The sequence below is a fragment of the Microcaecilia unicolor genome, chromosome 3, assembly GCF_901765095.1.
Source record: "Microcaecilia unicolor chromosome 3, aMicUni1.1, whole genome shotgun sequence".
Classification (NCBI taxonomy): Eukaryota; Metazoa; Chordata; class Amphibia; order Gymnophiona; family Siphonopidae; genus Microcaecilia; species Microcaecilia unicolor.
Window position 1 is genome coordinate 263,367,634 of NC_044033.1, and position 25,135 is coordinate 263,392,768.

Below are 25,135 nucleotides of genomic sequence, written 5' to 3' on the forward strand. Positions count from 1 at the left end.
TTGTGTGCAAAACCACAGGGAGTTAAGCTTTCAAATCAGTATAGAACAACAATGGGATTTACGGGGATAGAACAAAGAAAAAGGCTAACGGAACCGACTCTGGGGCGCTTGGAATGCCAACCGCACGGTTCAAGGGAGGCTGTGGTACCCTTTTTAGTGGCACCTGATTGCCCAGTAAATTTGTGTGGTAGAGACTTATTGTCTCAATTAGGATTGTGTTTAGATTTTGGAAATAAAGAAATACCAAGTTTGCTCACTATGGTCCAACAGTTGAATAATGAAAATAAAGTAAGGGTTATGGAAGAATTACCACAACATATTTGGAGTACAAGTGATTCACCATATGGACTAGCCATAAATGCAAAACCCCATAAGATAGAATTAATAGAAGGGGCAAAGGGGCCGAAGCAAGACCCTTACCCCATACGACCTAAATTAGTATCCAAAACCCTGGAACACATTGGTAAATTATTGAAATGTGGTATTATTGAACCTTCAGTATCCCCGTATAATACCCCATTGTTTCCTGTCCCGAAAGGGGAAAACAATGTAAGGATAGTACATGATTTAAGAGAGCTAAATGAGGTTACAAAAAATCAATTTCCGATTTGTGCAAATCCTGCTACTCTTTTGCATACCCAGAATATATATGCATATAACACTGTTATTGACTTGTCTAATGCATTCTTTTCAATACCTCTTCATCCAGAGTCTAGGGATTTGACGTCATTTATAGTACAGAATGAGGCATATAGGTGGACTAGGATGCCTCAAGGCTTTACTGATAGTCCATCGGTATTCTCAAAACAACTAATGATGGATTTAAAGGATTTCAGGAGTCAATTGCCTGACACGGTGTCATTGTTTGTCTATGTAGATGATATTCTACTGTCTGCTGAGACTGAAGCAGAATGCCTAGATTGGACTACAAAATTATTTTTGTTATTAGGAGAGTTAGGATATAAATGTAACAGGGAAAAATGTGTTATAGCTCAGTCTACTGTCACCTTTTTAGGACAAAATGTTTCAGCAGAACATAAGGTCATTATACCGGAAGTTATATCTATTTTAAATGAAACTCCGGTACCGCAAACAGTTACCCAGTTACGTGCTGTTTTGGGAATGTTAAATTACTGCAGACAATGGATACCAAATTATACACAAAAAGTAATGAGACTTTATAAACATTTGAAACTGCCCGCAGCCACACCAAAGAATACACTAATTGTATTGGAAGAACAGGATAAAATAGTGCTGGCTAAGATTGTGAGGGATTTGTTATCTCCAGGACCGTTAGCAGTAATAGATATCCAATCACCTGTGCATTTGTGGGTAAAAGATATGGGAAATAGTTGGGCAGCTATGATTAATCAAAACAATGAAGTAAATGCACCAGTAGCTTTTTTGTCAGGCTCTTTTAATCATGTGGAAAAGGGAATGAAAGAAATACCAAAGTTACTGACAGCTATTGTGGCAGCAATAGGCAAATGGAGAGCACAAATGCCTTTTGTTCCTATTGTAATACATACCAACCACACGATTAAAACGCTGTTGAGCCCTAGCCAAACAGCATTGACAGCTACTAGATTTGGAAAATATCAAGCAGTACTTTTAGGACAAGATATAAGAATAATACCATTAACTAAAGAACAGAGAAATAAGATAGATCTGCTTTTTCCTGTTGATCAAGAGATTGAGATTGATACTATAGAAATCCCTACATTTCACTGTCTTACTTTTGAACCCTTATCTGATGGGTTAATATGGTTTACAGATGGAGCTTGTGAAAGGACTGTTGCAGGCTTTGCCTGCGTGCAGGTAGATGAGAATCTAAGAAAGATAATGCAAGTACAATATAAAACCCCTCCTAATCATACTGCACAGCATGCTGAACTTTTAGCCGTTATTACGGCCTTACAACACACTGATATGACTCAAAATGTCACTATATATACTGATAGTGGTTACGTTGCAAGTTCACTACAGTATCATATATTAAAATGGCAGCGTAGGGGGATAATAACCAGTGCAGGTAAAAATCTACAACATTACACATATTGGAAATTGCTGTTTGAAATTTTGGCAAGAAGGGAACGTGAAGGTAGAAAAACTGCAGTTGTGTGGACCCCGGCCCACACTGAAAAGCCAACCTTTGAAGCACTAGGTAATGCAATGGCTGATGCAGCAGCAACGGAGGTGGTTAAGCAAAGTGAAAAGATTTTGTATAATACTAGACAGACACAGGAAGGGCCACTTACGAATGTAGATAAGATTGAAATGTGGCAGCCAGAGGGACAAGAAAGTGAAAAATGGTTGAAGAGAGGATGTATGAAATTGGGAAGTGAATGGTTTAATGCAGAAGAAGGATTACCTTGTATGCCAATGAGCCAGGCGATTAAGGTATTGGCTGAGTGGCATGCAACCATGCATTGGAATAAGGAAACAATGAGGCAACAATTTGAGCAAAGATTTTGGACTTTAAAAATTGATAACCTGATTCAACAGGTTGTGCAAAATTGCATGGTATGCAATATTAACATACCTAAACGAGGTCCTAAAATATCACCTGGGACACTTCCAATACCAGAAGGCCCAGCAAAAGAATGGTATATTGATTTTACCGATATGATTGTTCCAGTGCAGGGAAAAAGGTATTTGTTAGTTTGGGTGGATGCTTTCTCAAGGTGGATAGAAGCATTTCCATGTAAAAGGGAGACAGCACATGAGGTGGTACAATGCCTGATAACTCATATTATGCCAAGGCATGGATGTCCGTCTAGAATAATTTCTGATAACGGGACACATTTTAATAACAGTGTTTTGAAAGAAATGGAAACGATTATGGGTTTAACACACAGAAAAGTATCAGTGTATCGCCCCACCTCCAATGGTTTGGTGGAGCGCTACAATGGCATTTTAAAAACAAAATTGAGAGTCTTATTAAAATCTCTCAATAAAGAAGTGGTGGGAAAGTTGTATACATGGCTTGATGTATTGCCATTAGCATTAATGACAATAAGGGCCCAACCTAATGGGCGTACTAAATTGACCCCATTCCAAATTCAGACAGGACGTCATTTCTTCCCGATGCAGACAGCAAGTACTGATAGCACAGCTCAGTACTGGCAAAAGCTACAACCTATGTTGAACCTGACAAGTGATATGATCCGAACAAATGTAGTATCACAGGCAGGGACTACTAATGATGTTTGTGCTTTTAAAGTAGGTGATCTAGTACTGCGAAAGAACTTTACACATAAAACATGGAAGGATCCTGTGTATGTAGGACCTTTTGCTATCACGGCCCTTACTCAGACCGCTGCCCGTCTGGAAGGTCATACTTCTTGGATACATTTAGCAGATATTCGACGAATTAATAATATTGAAATGGACAAAGAATAAACAAACATCATGTCCCTAAACATGATGGTATTGGACTGTTGTTGTTTGTTAATGGACAATGAACACATATGAGAATAGACTTGTTACAGTGGCCAAGATGTTGAATTTGACTGATTGTATCATATGTGCCCACATCCTTGTCCTTGCCAGCTATGATGTATGGGACTACAATGATAAAATTGAGTGGGCACCATGACTGTGATCCCAATAATATCTGTGTAAGAGATGATGAAAACCTTCATTGGACAAATGAGACTATTTATAAGCAAGCCTTGCTTATGGACAAGTACCCACAGACATCATGTTGGTGTTTGATTAATAGTATGACAACTGAACACATTCCCCTGATAAAGTGCACTTACACGCAAAATGTTGTAACAACTGATTCAATGAATGTTATGCTTTTAATTTGTGTAATTTTTAATGCCACATCAGCTAATGAAAAGTAAGAATGAATGACAGTGTACTTCCCTTTGATGAAGCTCACTGTCCTATAAATTATATACCTCAAGAGATATAAATTTTGTACCCTAGTACAATTGAATCTGTTTAATGCAACATGTATTAGCATGTTTGCAAAGATGTGCCAGGATGCTTTTAAAATGATAATGGTAACTGAAATCCAGAATGAATAGAACTTTAATATGTCAACAGATTGAAAGATGTATGATAAAGATGATGAAAAGACAGAGCTTGCAGGCACAGCATATCATAAATAACAAGGGGGAGGAGATTTAGAAGGGAGGAAAGGAAACAGACTGGAGCTAAAACAGATGTTTGAGGCCTGAAACAATCAGTCCTCAAAAGGGAGGATGTTGAATAAAAGCATAAAAATGTTGAATAAAAGCATAAAAAATTGAAGTGGAATGCTTCAAAAAACATGCAGAGCTAGCTGTTTCAACACTAAAACCTCCTGGGACATGATGGGGCCCACATTAGCCAAAGGCAGGCTCCAGAAAGTCTGTGGATAATGGGAACCAGATGCAGCATATGTTCTGCTATACATTAAGGATTTATGGTATGTTACAGCCTGCCTGCATACAGCCTGCAAGCACGTGATATCAGGAGAAGATTATAAGGAGAGGGAACAAAGAAATAAGTAAGCATTTTGAATTTCTCTTTGTCTGTGTATAGCATTTTGATTTGCCTTAAGCTTGCTGTATATTGCTTGTGTGTAGATATGCTTTGAGTACAGAAATGCTTCCTGACTACCCCTATTGATGGTAATCAGTTTGTACACTAAACAAATGAGTAAACCTTTTATATTAAATATTCGTTTAGCCTTTTCTTCAAGCACGATTTACAGAGCCCTGCTGCTGATTTGCGCTTGCCACAAGTGGAACAGCGCTTTACACTGTCCGCAGCCATCGCCGAAAAACGGCGGTAAAATCCAAGATGGCGGTTTCGCGCCAAAATCGCCCCGATCGCGGGCCCACCCCGGAGGAGTTGGAAAACACTCTTACCTCAAAGGATCTAGTGTACAACTACGATCCTGCTGAAAATCAAGTCAAAAACCTCTGTTCCAGCGTCTCTGCGTTTAAAAACGCGACGCGACTTTTTTTTTTTTTTTTTTTAAGCTGTGAGGAAAGCTGAGGTATTGAAGACTCCGGAGGCTCAGATGAGTGGGAAAGGCAGGGAAAGGGCGAACCTATATGCCTGCATTCACTGTTGGTGGGTAAGGACAGGGAAAGCAAGGCAATATGTCCACATCCACAGAGGTATGGGTAAGGCAGGGAAAGAGCTAACCTATGTGCCTTTAAAGTGAGGCTGCTATAGCCTCCAACACCCCGGTTAACAACTGGCAAGCCAGGAACCACCTCCCAGCAGATTTTTCTGGAGCTCGAACAAGCTGCAGCCACCCTGCTAGGGGAGATAGAGAATACTGGAGAGGCAGTGGAGCTAGCTGGCCAAGAGGGCACTGTGAAAGTTTGAGTGCTCTCTATCTCCCCTGCTGGTTGATGGACATAACCCATACGTAATAGCTTCATCTGCTTGATGACAAGGAACTGCAGTTTGCTGAAATCTCCTTCCTTCCTGAGGCAGCCATTCACCTCAAACCCCAGCCAAATATACATATAAACTGCAGACCTCCTTGCATACCCTGAAGAAAGCCACAACATGTTGGCTGAAACGTCAGTTCCACTTACTAGAACAATGCAAGACCAGGACAACCACAACAATAATGACAAAAAAATTATTTAAACTCCTAAAGCTGGCACTAGGTCTTCTGAACCAACCCTTCTATACTGTCCCAGATTGGATGAAAAATTTCTCGCATTGTACACATATTAAAAGTCACCATTTCCTTCTATGCAGTGTGGAGGAATACTTGATGGCCTCATTAGCATGTACTTTAATGCAGTGTGTACTTACGTGTACCGTGCAAGTTACCTCCCACGCTCAACCCCTTTCTGCATAATGCAGCTGGAAACATGTGGATACATCCTGCAGTAACCATGCACTTTGACACTTGGTAGCTTTCTGCATCGGCTCCTCAATGCAGAATTAGAATGTTCTAAATTTATTGTTGTGTGGCCATTCGTTTGGTGCATAAAACCCATGACACTGAAGCAAACTGATACTGCCTAACACAGCGGCGCTCCATTTGTTCCGATTCCACTGTGAAGGGAGACTACAAGTGGAACAAGCTGAAAAAGAAAAAACCCGTAACCCCGAGTAAGGAGGTTAACTATGCTTCTAGAATATCCCACAATTGACTAATGTTCTAGAAATAAGAAAAGGTTATCTGACAGAAGAAGAACTAGAAAACATTTTACCAATGGAAGCTGAGCGCATCTGCTTCATGTGGGTCTCTATAGTAGAAGGGTCCCTGGAACTGTAGGCCCCCAATTCAGGATAAAAGCTGGATCCGATATCATCTGGAGGAGCGTGTCTCCCCTTTGGAAAACTGTTAGCAATTTTTGCATCCCAGTGTTGTAGCAGGGGGTGGTTCCAGTGAATGTATTTGCCATCAAACCGTGGATTACCATACCAAGTGTAATAAAACACGTGGAAATCGTAATTAGGAGGTGGCAAGTCTTCCAGCTTAACTTGAGTTGCCATAGTTGCCTTTGAACCACTGCGAATAATGTTGTGAAAATTCTTTTGCGTTATTGCTCCTTCGTCCCCAGCACTGCTCTGGGGATCACGTTTGCTTTCTAGCACAGCATTCCGTTGGTGAAACTCTGGTAAGAGTCCAAGTCCAAAGGGATTTCCAAATGCAGCTGTGTTAGGCATTAATGTCTTCAAACCCATCATGAGGGAGCAAACAAATAAAACAAGCAACAGCAATACGATACATGCTCTCCTTCGAAATCTTGTCATGATGGCATGGTTCTGTGTCAAAAAATGAACTTCCAGATGTACTGTGTCAAAAGAAAGACGAAAGGGGAAAAGGCGGCATATTAGTAATTTTGAACAGAAAAAAAACCTTCTGCTCTACTCTTGAGACATGGTGGAAATCTGCACTACAGTGTGCCAGTTCTCAGTTTAGATTCTGTCTACTGGGGGTTATGGTATTCCATAGATGTACATTCAGCCTCTGAAGAGAGGATCAGAAGCTTTACACAGCACTAATGGGGTAGCTCTATAAAAGGGGAGCTAACATTTACATGCTGATTGTCATAAATGCTGTAATTCTGCCTCAGCCAGTGGTTCTCAAACCCAGTCCTGGAGGCACCCCAACCAGTCAGATTTTCAGGATCTCTCTCATGAATATTCATTGTGGATATCCTGAAAACCTGACTGGCTGGCTGGGGTGTCTCAAGGACCGGGTTTAGGAACCACTGTCCTAAACTCTATTCCTTAAATATGCACATATCTTACGTAGTGCATTTCAACAGATGGGCGTATGTATAGGTGGTGTGTGAGCAAGACTCAGACGCATGCAACTTTCAGAATACTGTAAGTTGCGTGCAGATCTCTAGGATTTAGGCGCAAGAATTTATACCAGCACTATGGCTGGCATGAAGTGCTTGTCCTTAAATTATAAACCACTGTACTCTTCATTGGTCATTTCTTATTTTCATTGGTCCATTCATCTTTAAAAAGATAACTGCTTAGTTTGCACATAAGAATTTGCATTTATTGCGATACAATGATTGTTTTCGATAATATAAAAGGCAAGTTTAGAATGAGATATGAGAGTTTTAAGACTATTTATTTGAAAATAAGACTAGACCAATGAAGAGTATAGCGGTTTGGAGCATACTGGTGCACCGGCATATTAACATCTGTATCTACCACTTCTGATAGTCCTTTTAAAAGAAATTAATTCATTGAATCTATAAAGGAGTATGAATCAGATTATACCCACAATGAGTTCCTAAAAAACTTATATGGTTTGGATTTTGAGATTTATTCATTCATTCTAAACTGTGAAGCTTTTGGTGCCCTTTTCTGAGGACCCTGTTTACCAAGCCACACTGTAGGTGCACCAGCGATAGAGAAACCCATTTATTTATTTGGATTTTGCTCACACCTTTTTCAGTAGTAGCTCAAGGTGAGTTACGTTCAGGTACTCTGGATATTTCTTGTTCCCAGGAGGGCTCACAATCTAGGTTTGTACCTAAGGCAATGGAGGGTTAAGTGACTTGCCCAAGATCACAAGGAGCAGCAGTGTTTCCAGTGTTACTGTGTGCCAATATTTAGCACGCTAAAATTTTTGCGCTTTTACAGCGTGGCTTAGTAAACAGGGCCCTAAGTGATTTATTGTTCTTAAAATTATAGGTATGTATTTTTCCATTACGCCAGCATTCTATAAAGCAAAGTAGATGCCTGCAATCCTTTATACAGTAGGTACCTAAATACAGGCTGACAGATATAGAATTACCACCTAAATGTCTCCTGATTTAAGTTCTGTTACTAGCTCTCAAACCCTTGGTCCTCAAAGTCCCCAAACTAACGCTGTTTTTAAGCTACATAGAGTAAATATTCATAAGAACACAGGCATCGCCATGCTGGGACAGTCCAACAAGCCCAATATCCTGTTTCTAACAGTGGCCAATCCAGGTCACAAGTACCTGGCAAAGGAGTAAAACAGATTTTATTCTGCTTATCCTAGAAATAAGAAGTAGATTTTCTCCCAAGTCCATCTTAACAATGTCTTATGAACTTTTCTTTTAGGAAATTGTCCAAACATTTTTTTAAGTCTGCTAAGATTTAAGGGTTTTTAATATGATTGACCACCTTTCATCAAAAACATCAAAGCACTGCACAAAACTGGGAAAGGGAAATGGGACTGGATATACCGCCTTTCTGTGGTTTTTGCAACTACATTCAAAGTGGTTTACATAGTATATTCAGGTACTTATTTGTACCAGGGGCAATGGAGAGTTAAGTGACTTGCCCAGAGCCACAAGGAGCTGCAGTGGGAATCGAACTCAGTTCCTTAGGATCAAAGACCACTGCACTAACCACTAGGCTACTTCTCAAACCATTTAAAAAAAGTACTTGGTCTAAAAAAAAAAGTTAACATGCTCTGTGGTTACCATGAAGAACATGTTTGGGGTCCTTCAGGTCTAGATTTGAGCATCACTTAATTACATAGCTCTAAGAGAGTAGTGAAAGCCTACAGCAGGAAGAGAGAGCCCCACTGACACCTGATGTAGCTTAAGTCTCGGGGGGGGGGGGGGTCATCTGTTGACAGTAATGTCACAAGAGATAATTTTACAAATCGGGATTTGTGTGGAGAGAGGGAAAGAACGCAGGCATGTAGACTTTCAAATGCGATCGTTTTCAGAAACTCTGTGCATAAAAATTCTCTAGTCTACAGCTGGCCAAATGATATCACTTAAACACTTGCCTGGCAGCATGCTGAAAGAAGTGCATTATACAGAACAAGATGAAGGTAAAGCATAAGAGAATGGACAAGGAGCAAGGCATGAGGCTTATGCTGCCTGCTTGGCTCTGTGAAAGGACTACAGGGAACCCATTAAACACCATCACCAGGACCAATGAAAGCAATTTCACTGCCCTAGGTTGCTTTGTAATTTGATGTCACTGTGATCCCTAGGAAATTTCATATAAAATGGAAGGCTTGTTTTCCCTGGATGAAACGGGGGGGGGGGGGGGGGGGGGGGGAATCACTTCCCATGATCCTCAATTCAAGCCACCAATTACCAAAACCTTCAGATTCTTTTTTTTTGTTCATAGACTCCCACCCATATACAAATTTAGTCTCTTGAAATTATTAAAATAAACTTACCCTTTTATGAATATTTTCCATCTAAGGAATTCCTCTCATAATCCAAAACAGAGATGCGACATATTTCTTAGCGGCTCATGTAGCCATAACTGTACATGGCTGTTTGTGAAGTTACTGTACCCGGTGCTGTTTCAGGATGACAGAAATACATGTTATGGATGTCCATCAGAAATAAGCACTTAACCACTTAACTGCCTTAACCACATTCTCCGGCAACAAATTCCAGAGTCGAATTACATGCTGAGCAAAGAAAATATTTCTCTCGTTTTAAACTTACTGCACTCCAGTTTCATTGCATGCCCCCTTGTCCTAGTACTTTTGGAAGGTGTAAACAGACGCTCCATATCTATCTTTTCCACTCCACTCATTATTTTATATACCTCTATCATATCACCCCTCAGCCGCTTTTTCTCCAAGCTGAAGAGCCCCAGCCACTTTAGCCTTTCCTCATAGGAAAGTTGTCCCATCCCCTTAATTATCTTTGTCGCCCTTCTCTGCACCTTTTCTACTTCCTCTATATCTTTTTTGAGGTGCGGCGACCAGAATTGAACACAATACTCTAGGTGCAGTCGCACCATGGACCGATACAATGGCATTATAATATCCTCATTTTTGTTTTCCATCCCTTTCCTAATAATACCCACATGCATCACTTTGCACTTGCTCACATTGAACGTCATCTGCCATTTAGACGCATTATGTTCACTTAACCGTTGTTTCAAAGATCTAATTGTATTCCCCACATATATCTTTGGACAGGGGCATATCAAAATATAAACTACATGATTGCTATTACAATCTGTGTGTCCTTTGATTACATATCACCTATTATCAATCGGGTTCATTTATCAAAATGAACAAGTTCCCCTTTATTTCTTCATTTTGCATTGCACTGGAAACATTATTTTGTAAAATTTCTGTAAATGCCCCCCCCCCCCCCAAATATGCTATTCTCAATTGATGATCCTTGAAAACTGGATGTGTTTGAATTATTCTCCAGCATTCTTTAATTCTCTTCATTGCTTGTGATGCACCTTGTGTATATTTCAAAACACAGGTTTGTGTATTTGTGGGGTCTTCTGTTTCTCTGGTAGTATTTAAAAGAGTTCCCTATAATTGTACTTTGCTCTCGTATACACTTGTTTCAAAATCTTATCAGGATAACCTTTTATCCGGAACTTAGATGTAAAGAGCTTCGATTGATTTTTAAAACTGTCCTTATGACTACAACTTCTCCGAAATCTTGATATTAAGAAAACAGTAAACTCTGACCGTTATTGGATGATTACTTTGATAATGCAATTCCTTTAGTGTATATTTGTTCTTTGGAACATTGTAAGTAAATTGTATATCTTTATCACATTGATTTAACCAAATGTGAAAATTATAAAGTTGCTGTTCATGTCCTTTCCACAGTACAAATACACCACTGATATATCTGTACCAAGCATAAATGTATTGTACCCACTGATTTTTATTAATCCATTTATTCTCAAATTGTGCCATATAAAGACATGCTGTTGATGGAGCTAACATTGCTCCCATTGCTACTCCCCATTTCTGAAGAAATATTTTTCATTAAACATGAAAAAGTTCTTTGTTTTTGATGACTTTGGTGAATATTGCTTTAACAAAGTAGGGACTTGGTCTTAAATCCAAACAGTGCTCTAAAACCTTCAAACAATCCTGTTGAGGTAATGAAGTATATAAGGCTACTACATCAAAACTCACTATTATAAAGGGGGAAATCATGCATAGGTATTGCTTCTATATCGAAGTTGTGTTGTATCCTTAATATACAAGCTACTTGGTTTTTCCAGTTGCTGTAAAAACCAATCCACATATTGTGATAAAGGCTCAAAAACTGAACTGTTGGAAACTATCAATCTCCCAGGCAGAAATCTAGCATTTTTGTGAATTTTGGAGACAGTATAAATGGCACCACTGGATGCTCCTTATTTAAAAAGGCAAACTCTTTTTTTGTTAGAAAGCCCTGATTTAAATCTTCTATTGTCACATTCTTAATTGGAGTGGAGGAGTGGCCAAGTGGTTGGAGCACTGGTCTTGCTATCAATACAGAGGTGGCCGGTTCAAATCCCGCTGCTGCTCCTTGTGATCTTGGGCAAGTCACTTAACCCTCCATTGCCTCAGGTACAAACTTAGATTGTGAGCCCTCCTGGGACAGAGAAATATCCAGAGTACCTGAATGTAACTCACCTTGAGCTACTACTGAAAAAGGTGTGAGCAAAATCTAAATAAATAAATTCAGCTAACAAGGGTGTGGGATCTTCCTGCAAAGGTAGTTGATACATCACTCAATTGTTGCCCTATTTTATCTTCATAATATGTTCTATCTAGAATTACTACATAGCACTCCCCCTTTGTCAGCCCTCATTATTACTGATTGATCTTGACGTATATTGTTTAAATTCTGGCTCTTCTTTAGATTGATTGAAAATACTGTGATTGTTAGTGGTCTTATGATACATCTTGCAACACCAATTTTTTAAAGGTTGCTAATAACGGGTGCCCTGATGGAGTCCAAGTTGACCTATTCTTTTTTATTGATCTATCAAAACCTTGTTCTTTATCATGGAAATAAAGTTTTAAAGACAATGAGCATATAAATCGTACCACATCTATAAGAAATTGGAAAAAATGACGTTTACTCTGGGGTACAAAAGACAGTTTCTTTAATAATACTGATACTGTCAGTGTTAATTCTTTAGATGACAAACTGAAGATCATATCTTCCACTTGTCCTGTGATCTCGTTCAAGGGCGGGTGTTTTGTGACCCCTCAATTTCATCCTCCTATTCTTCTATGCCTCTGGTCCTCATCCTAAAAAAATCCTGCCTGGAATTATATTCCTTCCCGATCCTGATGATGATGAAGAGGGAGATTTATTGGAAGTACCTTCAGTTTTCTTTTTCGACTGTTCTCTATCTTCCCTTTCTGTTGAATACACTCAACGGTGCACTCTATTTGTTTTACAATCAATCATTCTCATCCCTTGAAAATTTCTTCAACTTTTGTTTTTGCAATTGATCTTTAAATTTTTCTATATTGTCTTTAATCTCCCGCTGTTGTTTCTCAAATAGATCTTGTCCCACTGTTATTTGCAATTGTAAGATTTCTTCTTTGATCTTTATTTTTTTTTATTTATTTCCTTTTTAATTTTGTCTATAATAAGAAGCATTAAGTCCAAGGAACATCGGTTTAAAATATGATTCCATTTGTTAATGAATTCATCGTCCATTTTAAAGACCTGTGGACCCACATTCATTCTTAATCCTCGGGGAGCAAAACGATGAGAGCCACACTAAAATTAAAGTAAGTGTCCTTGAGCCTTACAGACTCATTTTCAAAAGAGAAGGACACCCATCTTTTGACACAAATTGGAAGATGGGCATCCTTCTCACAGGGTCGACCAAATCGGTATAATCAAAAGCCGATTTTGGATGTCCCCAACTGGTTTCCGTCGCAGGGACGACCAAAGTTCATGGGGGTTGTGTCAGAGGCGTAGCGAAGGCAGGACTTGGGCGTGCCTAACACATGGGCGTCCTCGACCCATAATGGGGAAAAGAAAAGGGCGTCCCTGACGAGCACTTGGACGACTTTACCTGGTCCTGTTTTTCTTACAACCAAGGCACATAAAGGTGCCCGAACTGACCAGATGACCACCGGAGAGAATCAGGGATCACCTCCCCTTACTTCCCCAGTGGTCACTAACCTCACTAACTGCCTCCCACCCTCAAAAAACATCTTTAAAAATATTTTGTGCCAGCCTCAAATATCATACTCAGGGCCATCACAGCAGTATGCAGGTCCCTTGAGCAGTTTTAGTGGGTGCAGTGCACTTCAGGCAGGCAGACCAGGCCCATCCCCCCTACCTGTTACACTTGTGGTGGTAAATGTGAGCCCTCCAAAATCCACTGTACCCACATCTAAGTGCCCCCCTTCACCCCTAAGGGCTATGGTAGTTGTGTACAGTTGTGGGTAGTGGGTATTGGGGGGCTCAGCACAAAAGGTAAGGCCGCTATGTACCTGGGAGCAATTTATGAAGTCCACCACAGTGCCCCCTAGGGTGTGCAGTTGGTGTCCTGGCATGTCAGGGGGACCAGTGTACTATGAATGCTGGCTCCTCCCACAACCAAAGGGCTTGAATTTGCTCGTTTCTGAGATGGGCGTCCTTGGTTTCCATTATCGCCGAGAATCAGAAACGACCATGTCTAGGGACGACCATCTCTAAGGATGACCTAAACGTCAAGATTTGGGCGTCCCCGACCGTATTATCGAAACGAAAGATGGATGTCCATTTTGTTTCAATAATACGGGTTTCCCCACCGAGACATTTTGTGAGGACATCCTGAGCAAAACTTGGACGTCCCTTTCAATTATGCCCCTCTTAGTGTTCCTGATATGGATGATATCCTATATAATAAAACTCACCCTCAACGTTCTGAGGACACTGACGTCACTGTCAGGTCCTCTGGGCACTTCCTTCCGGTTCGAAGCCTTCATGGTGGTGAAGCCACCAAAAACACTGTGTTGGGGCCCCGCCCTCGCATCAAACATGATGACATCGAGGGCGGAGCAATGTCAGCAGATTGACGGTGGCGACGTGCCGAGGTCTGCAACAATGGCGGACGAAAGCCGACGGGGTGAGTAGGGAGGGGGGAGGTCCGGGCGCAGCAATGTCAGCAAATTGACGGTGGCGTGCCGAGGTCCGCAACAACGGTGGACGAAAGCCGACGGGGTGAGTACGAAGGGGGTTAGGTCCGGACAGAAACCGTGCTAGCGCCCGTTTCGTTGCCGCAAGAAACGGGCATGTTTTACTAGTCTGTAATATTAGTTTATTAAGACAAGAGAAAAATAAGAAAAAGAAAACAATCAATAAAGAATTAACAATATTTATTCAACTGAGATTTTTATGACTGATGAGGAAGTTCGCACAGCAGTTACAGTTGAAAATACACAACAGTAAGCCGAGCATCTGAAGTCTTTTCCTCCATTCAACATGATAGAAATGGGACTTTTTGCTGGATTTAAAGATTAGAGGTTTCTCATTAGCAAGATTTATTTATTGATACAATAATAAAAGCATACAAGACTATCCTATAAATATTTGGTGGGATGCTTATAAGGCCACTATAAAAAATCTTGAACAAGAAATTAAATCTTTAGTAAATAAATATTTGCACTTCCAAGAAAACAAAACCTACCAAAAACTCCTTGGAGCCAAATAGAATTGTAATACAATACTAAGGAGGCCATCTCCTCCATATCCATAGAAAAATCCACATATTGGACCAGATTCTATATAAAAGCACCTAAAATTAATCCTTGCAGTAAAAATTTCCACTTAAGTGTATTCTGTAAGCAGTGCCTAGACTTAGGCGCTCTATATAGAATATGTTTAGTTGATATCCCCACGTCTTAAACTATATACGTTCTATTTTTGTAGCGCTGGTGCTTACCCAGTACTAATCAGGCAGCGTGCACCTTTGGGTTAGCGTGGGAGCCCTTACCGCCACCTCAATGGGTGGCATTAAGAGCTCCCCTCCCAAAATGGCAGCGTGGCAAGTGGTTCACTTACCTCATGGCCATTTCTTTTCAACCAAAAAAAGATAGCCTTTTATCCACTGCGGTAAAAGGGGGCCTCAATGTGTGCCCAAAACACACGCTAATACAGGCCCCCTTTTACCGCAGCTTAGTAAAAGGGCCCCTTACTTGACTGTATTAACTCATTCACAAACACATCAGGATGCAAAAGTCATGCCCCTCTCTGTTTTAAAATCTCAAGACACCCAATTTCCCTTTACTTGTGAACTGCAAAAACTAAAATATTTAGGTATAAACCATAGTACTTCCCCACAGGATACACAACTTAATGAATCTGTGATTTTACAAATAGCTAAAGACACATACACTCCTGGACCTCACTTTTTCTCTCATGGCGAGACAGGATTGAAGCTTTAAAGATGGTGTTAGCACCAAAAATTACTTTTCCAGTACGATCCCTATCTTATTCAAAGACTCTTTTTACAAAAAAACAATTCAATAATTTCAAAATTTATATGGAAATCCTCCACACCCTGTATCACCCTCAAAAAGTTACAACTCCCCTGTAATTCAGGTGGCCTGAATCTTCCCAATTTTAAGCAATACCATCTAACTTTTCAAATTTCTCAGGCCAAATATTGGTACTCATCCTCTTCCACTTCAGATTTACCTAGGTGAGTAATTCTTGAACAAGGTAAAGTAACCCCCACACCTCTACATTTACTTCCTACTATGGACAAGTTTTGATTTTCTGATGACCTTATTATATTGAAAAACACCTCTTGTTCCATTAATCTAGTGGTGCGTGGTATGTTAAATTTTAAGTGGTCAGCAACAGATGCATCTATATGGTATAATTTCCAGTTTCCCATGTAAATCCTATCCTGAACTTCATAAACTTTTTTTTGCTACAATATGGACTCCCAACCAATTGTTGTCAATTGCTTATCTTATTCAGGAATATTGTCAACTTCACAACATTCCCTCTACCCACAAAGCCTTTTGGGATCAACTTACTCATACTATTTGTCAACTTTACCCATCACTGGATGCTCGATTAAAGTCTACCTCAAATTTTTCCAGTTTATGCCAAGCTCTTATGGCCCCCTAAAACAGCCTCTAAAAGCTTTTACAATTGTCTAAACTGAACACTTGTTCAACACTCGCCTCTGATTGGGAAAAAGAACTGGACTTCTTTTCTAAAAAGGAATGGGATCTATTTTGGACAAAAACCGTAAGGTTATCCCTTTTCAGCTGCATTACTACAATCTACATAAGACAATATTTTCCCCTTCCAATACATTATCGTTCAACATTTTGAAATCCTCCACTCCTGGTTTAGACATTACACATCAAAATACAAAACTGTTTAATCTAATGATTTCACTTGCAATCCATTTAATTATAACTGGAAAAACAACTTAAACGTTCTTTTAATTGAATGGTAGAATTTACTGTCCCCCCTGTTTACTATGCCATGCAGAAGGGACAAATATTGTCGTTTCATAAGACATGGTCAATTCTAGATAATTATTGTCAAGTGTCTTCTTCTGCTTATTTTCTCATTAATATACTTATTGTTCTCATCTCTTCTAACCCTTTTTTATCCCTTCTTCCATTGCATCAACATTCTCCTTGATAATGTTTTATATGCATGTTAATTCAATTATACTTCTACTTTTTTCTGTTACTTATGGCCTTTTGCCTTTACAATGGTATTTGTAATAGAGGGAACTTGGGAGGAGGGGCTCGGACTCCTGTTTGTATGTTCAGAGCATCCCTCTGAATAATGAAAAAAAGGGTTACCTGTAAGATTTATTTCATCCCCTCCCCCCTAATTATTCTGTGAGCTGTTTTCAATCCTTGCTAACTAGATCAGGCTGAATGGTGGCCTTGGGAAATTGTGCAAGGACAGCCATGTGACCCACACTCTTCCTGACTAGACTGGACCTAAAAACATGTTTATGCATTTAGCAAAGATTTGCTGGGCAAGTGATGGGAAAAGTGGACCCTTCACTGAAACACAGATGTGTGTGCTTGTGGAGATGGTTATGGAAGATCCTGGGGAAGGAGGTGCATCACAAGCATGGAAAAATAAACCTGGGGGTTTTTTTTTGTATTTTTGCTGACCAGTGTTAAGGTCATATCTAGGGCCAGATACTATACAAGACAGCTTAAGAATGTATTGATTGTGAAATTTGTTACAAGCTTTTAGTAGATAAGGATATGAATACAGAATGGTCCAGTGTCATTAAGATAACTTTATCAGATATTTAGATTTCTATTAATCTTTGGGTCAAGATTTCCTGTGTTTTATACAGTTTGAAACTATATTATATCTAGATAGTGAAAATGGGAAGTTGGGAACAGTCTGCTAGCCAGCCACAGGTTAGCTAGTATAGCAAAAAATAACTTAGTTACAGTTTGGATATGTGATACAATAAAACTGCTGAAACAGCATGAGGAGGGAGGCATGGAATTTGTGACAGACGGTATGGTGGGAGAGAGGTTTCTAGTAGGTGGGTGGCTCAGGTGGGGAGGCATAAGAATTAGGGTATGAACTAACAATTGATAGAAGTCAGATGTGGATGGGATAGAAGGTATATGATTGGTTAGTGGGATGTGCTAAGATAGTTTCGGGCAGTGAATAGGTTGGAGACAAAGGGGTCTCTCTGTATTTCAGACTTCCTATAAGCCTCTGCTTGAGCCATTATTTACTTGTTTCCAGAATAACCTGTTTATTTCACTTCTGAGTATTATTTGTTTTGTTAGTGTAGGAAAAACCCAAGGACATAAGTGTTCCAGCAATAGCCAGTTGGTGTAAGCTCTCACGGATACGATTGTCTAATGTGTGACAATCGTAAGCAGACCCCAACAGTAACCTTTAGACTTATTTTTGTATTTGTACAAATATCCTAAAATAAAAATTGGAAGGGGAAAAAAAAAAAGAACCAGCCCAAGAACCAAATCTTGCAGCACATCTCCTTCCTCAGAATGAGCTCCATTTACCACTACCTTCTGTCGCCTTCCTAACCCCGAGGGCACTTTTTTTTTTAATATGTTTATTAACGAATGGCACACATAACCACAACACAATGCGAAACCATGTCAAAGGCTTTGCTAAAATCTAATTACTGTCAGTACATCTAGCATTCTCCCTCAATCCAACTCTATGGTCACCCCAGTCAAAGATATTCAGCCCCCAACTTTTGTCATGCCTCCAAATGTAATTCAATGTATCCATTTATATATCATCTTTATAAATCTGTATACAGGGAAGTGTCTCATGGAGATGGATTCCTGGGAATAATGGTGCCCATTTTTAATTCTGCAGGTCTTAAAAAAAAATAAAGCCAGCCACAGTTCCCACATCCTTATGCTCTTTCTGAAAGAACACTAAAGATGATATATGAAGAACCTAATAAACAAACAATCTCATTTAGCTCACTAGTCCTTAGCGTGCTCTTCCATTTGCAAACAAACTAATTATCCACAGAGTGCCTCCCTAGAGGCTTAAAAAAAAAAAGAAGCTTTTTCAGCTCTTTCCCGGATACAAGACCACATAAATCACAAATAACCTGGGCTCAGATAAACTCCAGATTCTCTTGAATACTGCTTTGAAAATGTGTTTTAAATCTGTTCAGTTTCATTTATCAAAGCAAGCCGCTGCTTAGGGCTTTTGATTTCTGCAGAAACAAGCAAACAATCAGAAGCAAAAAGCAGTAAGGAGCCTATACACTAATTAAAGAGTGTTAATGCTCATACCTGCATTACTGATCAACAAGCATGAGTAACAGGGTTATTTCATCCAAACAAAACAAAAACTGTGCACAGCTACTAATCTAAATATGTGGATCATATTAATGCATGTGCTAACTTCATAAGATGTAGTTAGTTATTGTGTTACTGATAAATTAGTGCAGGACGTTTCAACATTAAAGGGACAAAAAGTCTGTAGAGACTCGATTGTCATACATGCCACAATGTTAGGTGTTTAACATGTTTTTTTTAGCATATCTTTCTGAGGATGACATCTTAAGGGTTGAGTCCTAAACTGGCCTGCTGAAAACTTTGCAAAATACAAAACACAGGGGTTCTCTTATAAACAGGGCCGCCGAGAGCCAGAGCCGGGCCCGGGACAAGGCTGCCCCCGGGCCCCGCCCACCCGAGGTCGCCGGGCCCCCCCCCCCGCCACCCACCCAAGGTCGCCGGGCCCCCCTCCACCCACTATCGGGCCGGGCCCTCGGAACTAACCTTAAGCCTTCTTTCACTTCGTAGCAAGCAGCGGCAGGGCAGACCTCTCCTCCTTCCTTCCGTGCCCTGCCCTCGCGGACGTTACGTCAGGCGAGGGCGGGACATGGAAGGAAGGAGTGGCCTGACCTGCTGCTGCTTGCTGCGAAGTGAAAAGAGGCTAAGGTTAGTTCTAGGAGTGATGGAGGGCGGGCCAGGCGGCGACAGAGGGTGGGCCAGGCTGCGGCGGCACCGGGCCCCCCTGGAGGCCCGGGCCCCGGGACTTTTGTCCCCCCTGTCCCCCCCTCTCGGCGGCCCTGCTTATAAACAGCAAGCAAACATGGGGAGTATTCAAGAAGGAAAAGCCTGGAGAAGCTCCTAGATGTACATTACAACTTGCAGGAGCAGGACTTCATCATTGGCAAAAAACTCCTTTCATTTAAAAACAGCCCGCTGAATGAGTGCAACCAAAATTCAATACACAGAACTTAGCTCTGGCTGCCAGGTCTCTTCCCTTCCTTCAAACAATCTGTTCGAACCGACCGTGATCACCAGTGGCCAGCGTTTCAATTAACAGCAGTAATTTCAGATTTGGCATGCTCCCATACCACAGAGACAAATTTTCTTTTAAATTTTCTACTATGCACGGCATTTTCAGCATTAAATCGGCAGTTGGCGCGCACTGACCAATCATCGCACATGAGCCCTTACTGCTAGATCAACGGGTAGCGTTTATGGGCTCAGGCCATAAATAGGAGCATGCTGGTTTCAATTTTACCATAGGCCCTTTTCCCGGCCCATTGAAAAATGCCATTTCCCCCCCCCCCCCCCCCCAGATGCAGTAAAAACTGTCCCGCAGTGCGCCAAAAACACTCGCCTACATTACCACAGGCCACTTTTTGCAGCAGCTTAGTAACAGGACCCCTAAGTTCTTTATAAAAATTATTGTCATAATTGTGCAAAGGCTACACTTAGCATTCCCCCTAGTTTCCTCAGACACAAGTTCCCTTCCCCATATTACAGTCAAGCATAATTAGTAGGGATGCACCTAATACCAGTGTACCTGCATTAAGGACACCTTTTACAAAGGCGTGTTAGCATTTTTATCGAGTGCTAAAAAGGTTAAGTGATTTGCACAGAGTCACGAGAAGCTGCAGTGAACTGAACCCAGTTCCCCAGGATAAAAGTCCGCTGCACTAACCAGTAGGTTACTCCTCCACTCCACATTTCGGGCCTAACTTTCTGCAGGAACAACTATCCTCTCTGGATATCTATTTCAACTGGTGTGGAAAACATTTAGAAAATTAAAGCACCAGTCAAGAAATTGAGGGGCACAGATATTTTTTTTAAACAGGAAAGCACATATTTTACTATCCATGGTTGATTTTCCTCCCCCCCCCCCCCCCCTACTTTCCACTCTTTGCTCTCCTTCTCTGAGAAGTCCTTTTACTAAGCTGCAATAAAGAGCAGTTTTAGTGTGCCCTTACTTGGGTCTTTCCCATGCTCTATGGTCACTTTTACTGCAGCCCTAAAATGGGTGATTTTCTATTTTTGTATTAATGGTCATGTGTGAATGTTGCCATTAGCATGCAGCTATTAAAAATTACCACACAATTACTATCACCCTTTTGTAGGTGGTAAGGGCTCAAATGGTATTCCTGTGCTGTTTAAAAGCAGGAAAGCCCTTTTTTTTTTTGTTACATTTGTACCCCGCGCTTTCCCACTCATGGCAGGCTCAATGCGGCTTACATGGGGCAATGGAGGGTTAAGTGACTTGCCCAGAGTCACAAGGAGCTGCCTGAGCCTGAAGTGGGAATTGAACTCAGTTCCTCAGTTCCCCAGGACCAAAGTCCACCACCCTAACCACTAGGCCACTCCTCCACTCCATTCTCCACCCCAACACCTCCTCAAAAAAAAAAAAAAAAAAAAAATTTAAGCAGGGAGTTAGCACGTGCACATTTGGTAGTTACCGTATGATGCCTGAGCGCATCCAACAGTACACTATTTTAAGTTGCGGGAGAACATAATGCAGCTTAGAATAAGAGCCCCTGGATTCTTTTCCACTTTCTTACTTTTGTCTTGCACTTCCTTCCTTTCACCTCCATCAGCACCTCTCTGTTACAGTGGTTCTCCTTATTCCAGACTAGTCACAGGTGCCGAATTTTAGGCAAGTAACCAGACTGGAACCCAAGGAATTTTAGCCCTGTTTTCAAAGTATATATTTACCTGAAAAGGTCCACCTGCAACATGCATGTGTGTGTGGACTTATGCTGAAACCTGGTGTAAATGCCAGCACCCAAGTTAGCAATGTTTTGGCAATATTTTCTAATTCTGTGACCAACTTTTCAGATCACTCTGACATGCCCATGCCCCCTTTTGAGATACACCTGCTGTGCCTCATCGACTTGCATGCATCAATATGCACGAGCAAATTTTAATGAGAATCAATCATCAATTGTCTGTTAGCACCCAATTAGAGCTCATTAACTTAGTTGTGCACACAACTTTGGGTGCTATATACAGAATCCAGGGGTATATGTACATGTCACAAACCAGAAGCATCACAAGTATTCCAAGCATGGTTGTGCCAAGCTTTCTTTTATCCAGCCAGTACAAGATACCTAAAACCTATTTTCTTCTTCCACAATAAAATCAGCATTTAGAGCTTCTTGGAGGCAGCTTCCCTTTGGGCTAGCTTGTATGCCATAAGAAACATCATTAACAGCAACACTCTGCATGGATTTTTAAAACATAAGTATATATAATCTTAAAGGTTTCTAGCCTTTGCACACCACCTCTTTCCCCTCCCCCACAAAACAAACCTTTTATTGGGGGGGGGGGGTTAGATTTTATTTATTTTATTGCTGGGACTGGGAGAGGAGCACCAAATGCAAAAAGGGAGACTCAGACGCTTGCCAGAAAGAGGCCAGAATACAAAACACATGATATCGGCGAGATCCGGGCTCCGTCCTGATTCGTTATTTTAATACGGGCCTAAAAGGAAACCAAAATGACAAAGGCACAATCCGCTGTTTATAGACATCAGGAGGCATGTGAAGGACCCACCTTAACGATGACCTCGTAGCCAAACACCCTCTCTACCCCATACCTCAATGGATGAAGAACCAGGAACGAGAGGGCACCATTCCACATGATACCATGAGAAATCAAGATCTCAAATTAGCAGCTACCACCGGTACAGTCACACCAAAACGCACATGGACACACAACAAGAATACATACCAACCAACTAGACACCCGAAAGAACACAACACAACACAACACGTGACCAGCCCCAGTACAGGGGGAGGGCAGGACCATGAGGAGGCGGAGCCAATTGAATTCTCAGCCCCGCCCCCAACTCTATCAAACCGAAGAAGTTTAACCTAACGGTAAACCTCCTTGTAACAAACAACCAGCCAGCCTCTCGAGAAGGAAGAGAGACCACTTGAACCCAGCAACCTCCTTGACTTAACTCTCACCGCCCAGGAGTCAACTGAGTTCTCAGTTATAACGCTTACAGCCAGTGAACCCTCAGCTCCTTACGTTGCTTATGCATCGAGAAGAAAGAGGAGGGATCAGGGGCCCGGGCCAACTAAACTCTCCGTCCCTAAAGCCACATTGCCACTCAGCTAGCTTATTGTGGAAAAGGAGGAGAGAGCGGCTAACATTAGTCCCTCCCTAATATACTGTTGGCACCTCGAGGGGGCGGGGCCAACGGAACTCTCCGCCCCACCTCCAGCTCAACGCGCTCTCCCCCAAGGAGGTTGAAGAAAACATCGGGATGATGTCATAAAGTTGAAGCCACTTTGGTTAATCTCAGTTTTCCCTCCTCCGCGCAGCCGTCATTCAAGTACACATATTACAAACCAAACAAACCTATGAGCTGCTGCATCTACGTTGTCGTTCTTTATTGCTGGTAGCATTTTTATTTGATCCCACTTATATTTTCAAACATGCCGGCTTGTGCAGCATATGGATGTACACAGAGGAAGTATAACAACGGGATAACTTTTCATAGGTAGAATAGTAATCTATATAAATAATTCCCACCTCCAACGTTCTGAAGCTCACTCCGTGCCAGTGAAACACTGAAGTCCTGTACTGTTCCTAGGCTGGGCTGTCACTCATAGATCTGCCCTCAGCCATGCCCCATCCAGACATCCAGACCAAGTAAAGTCGGCCAAATGCTCGTCAGGGACGCCCTTCTTTTTTCCATTATCGGCCGAGGACGCCCAACTCTTAACCACGCCCCCGTCCCACCTTCGCTACGCTGCCGACACGCCACAACTGGAAGCAGTTGAGGATGCCCAAAATCGGCTTTCAATTATGCTGGTTTGGGCGATGCTGAGAGAAGGACGCCCATCTCCCGATTTATGTCGAAAGATGGGCACCCTTCTCTTTCGATTATGCCCCTGTTTGTGATACAATGGAAACAGTGATTGGGCGTGCTGAAGGGAAAATTGTCTCTAAGGAAGGGTTATTGTTATGGTCAAGGAAGTTAGATAAAACAGGAGGCGGGGTGGCTTGCCGCCACACTGGTTCACCTAAAACAATAGCAAATGTTATTGAAAACAATAGCAAAAGATTATTGGAAATAACGGACTGCCTATGCGTGGTCCATAGCTTTTAAACATTTATTTGAAAGCTTCCCATATCTAGGTATAAATATCATGTAATAAAAATTGAATATCACTAAAACAGCTTACAAATTACTGTAGCTGGCCTGGTAGAAACAGCACTTATAAACTCTAGTTTCTGCTCATTTTTCTGCACTGTTCTATACAATACATATAGCCAAATTTCAATGAGGACATCCTGTTTCCTAATGGGTTCATCTTAACTGTTGTTGTTATCTGCCTTGGGAAGCCTGGTGTTACAAAGATAGAATATATTGAAATGAAATGGAAGTAAAATTAAACTCTCCTTTCATTGAGGCACATGGAATCACATCTTCATCTGTTTTGTAGAAGTTTACATTTTAGATACACAAATTAATTTTTCTGTTTGAACATGTTTCAGAGACAAATGGTTTTACAAGTCAAAATAAAAATAAATATGTTGTTTCATACAGATCTCCTTTGTTTAAACATAGCTAAATGGGCTATAGCCAAAACTGAAAACTCTTATCTCTATCTGGTCAATAATAAAAGGAGTTCATTGTGAAGACTATCCACTTGGACCGGCTCTTTTTAACATCTTTGTGAGTAATATTACCGAAGGGCTGTCTGGCAGTGGCATACCAAGGGGGGGCGGTGGGGGCGGTCCACCCTGGGTGCACGCCGCTGGGGGGGGTGCCGCGGCGCGCGCCTGTCAGCTGAGTTTGCTGACTTGTTAACTTCGCTGCAGCTCCCTCTGCCCCAGAACAGGTTACTTCCTGTTCCAGCTGGGGCAGAGGGAGCTGCAGCGAAGTTAGCAAAGTCAGCGAACTCAGCTGACAGGCGCGCGCCGCGGCACCCCCCAGCAGCATGCACCCGGGGGCGCGCGCTGCACCCGGGGGGGGGCGCATCAGCGCTCCGCCCCGGGTGTCATGCCAGCTAGGATCGCCACTGCTGTCTGGTAAGCTTTGTCTCTTTGCAGATGATACCAAACTCTGTAATAGGGTGGTCACTCTGAAGGGTGTGGATAGTATGATAAAGGATCTGACAAAGCTTTAAGAATGGTCCAAAAATTGGCAACTAAGATTTAATGCTAAGAAATACAGGGTCTTGCACTTAGGTCACAAAACCCTGA

At 41.4% G+C, this 25,135-nt stretch overlaps 1 protein-coding gene across 6 annotated transcripts in view; it reads right to left on the minus strand.

Annotated features, from left to right (window-relative positions):
* The window catches only part of MANEA (mannosidase endo-alpha), a 47,450-nt gene extending 24,416 nt beyond the window's left edge, over window positions 1-23,034 (minus strand). The window contains exons 1-3 of one of the 6 annotated variants that reach the window (XM_030198043.1): window positions 22,949-23,034; window positions 9,608-9,733; window positions 6,180-6,767 (exon numbers count right to left, since the gene is read on the minus strand). In XM_030198043.1, the coding sequence (XP_030053903.1) occupies window positions 6,180-6,726 (547 nt within the window). In that variant the 5' untranslated portion in view covers window positions 6,727-6,767; window positions 9,608-9,733; window positions 22,949-23,034. Of the gene's footprint in view, window positions 1-6,179; window positions 6,768-9,607; window positions 9,734-21,474; window positions 21,498-21,628; window positions 21,650-22,468; window positions 22,621-22,645; window positions 22,699-22,948 lie in introns of those variants that run through there. The other 5 variants (XM_030198042.1, XM_030198041.1, XM_030198039.1 and 2 more) reach the window with 5 other exon arrangements.
* Between the last annotated feature and the right edge of the window lie 2,101 nt (window positions 23,035-25,135).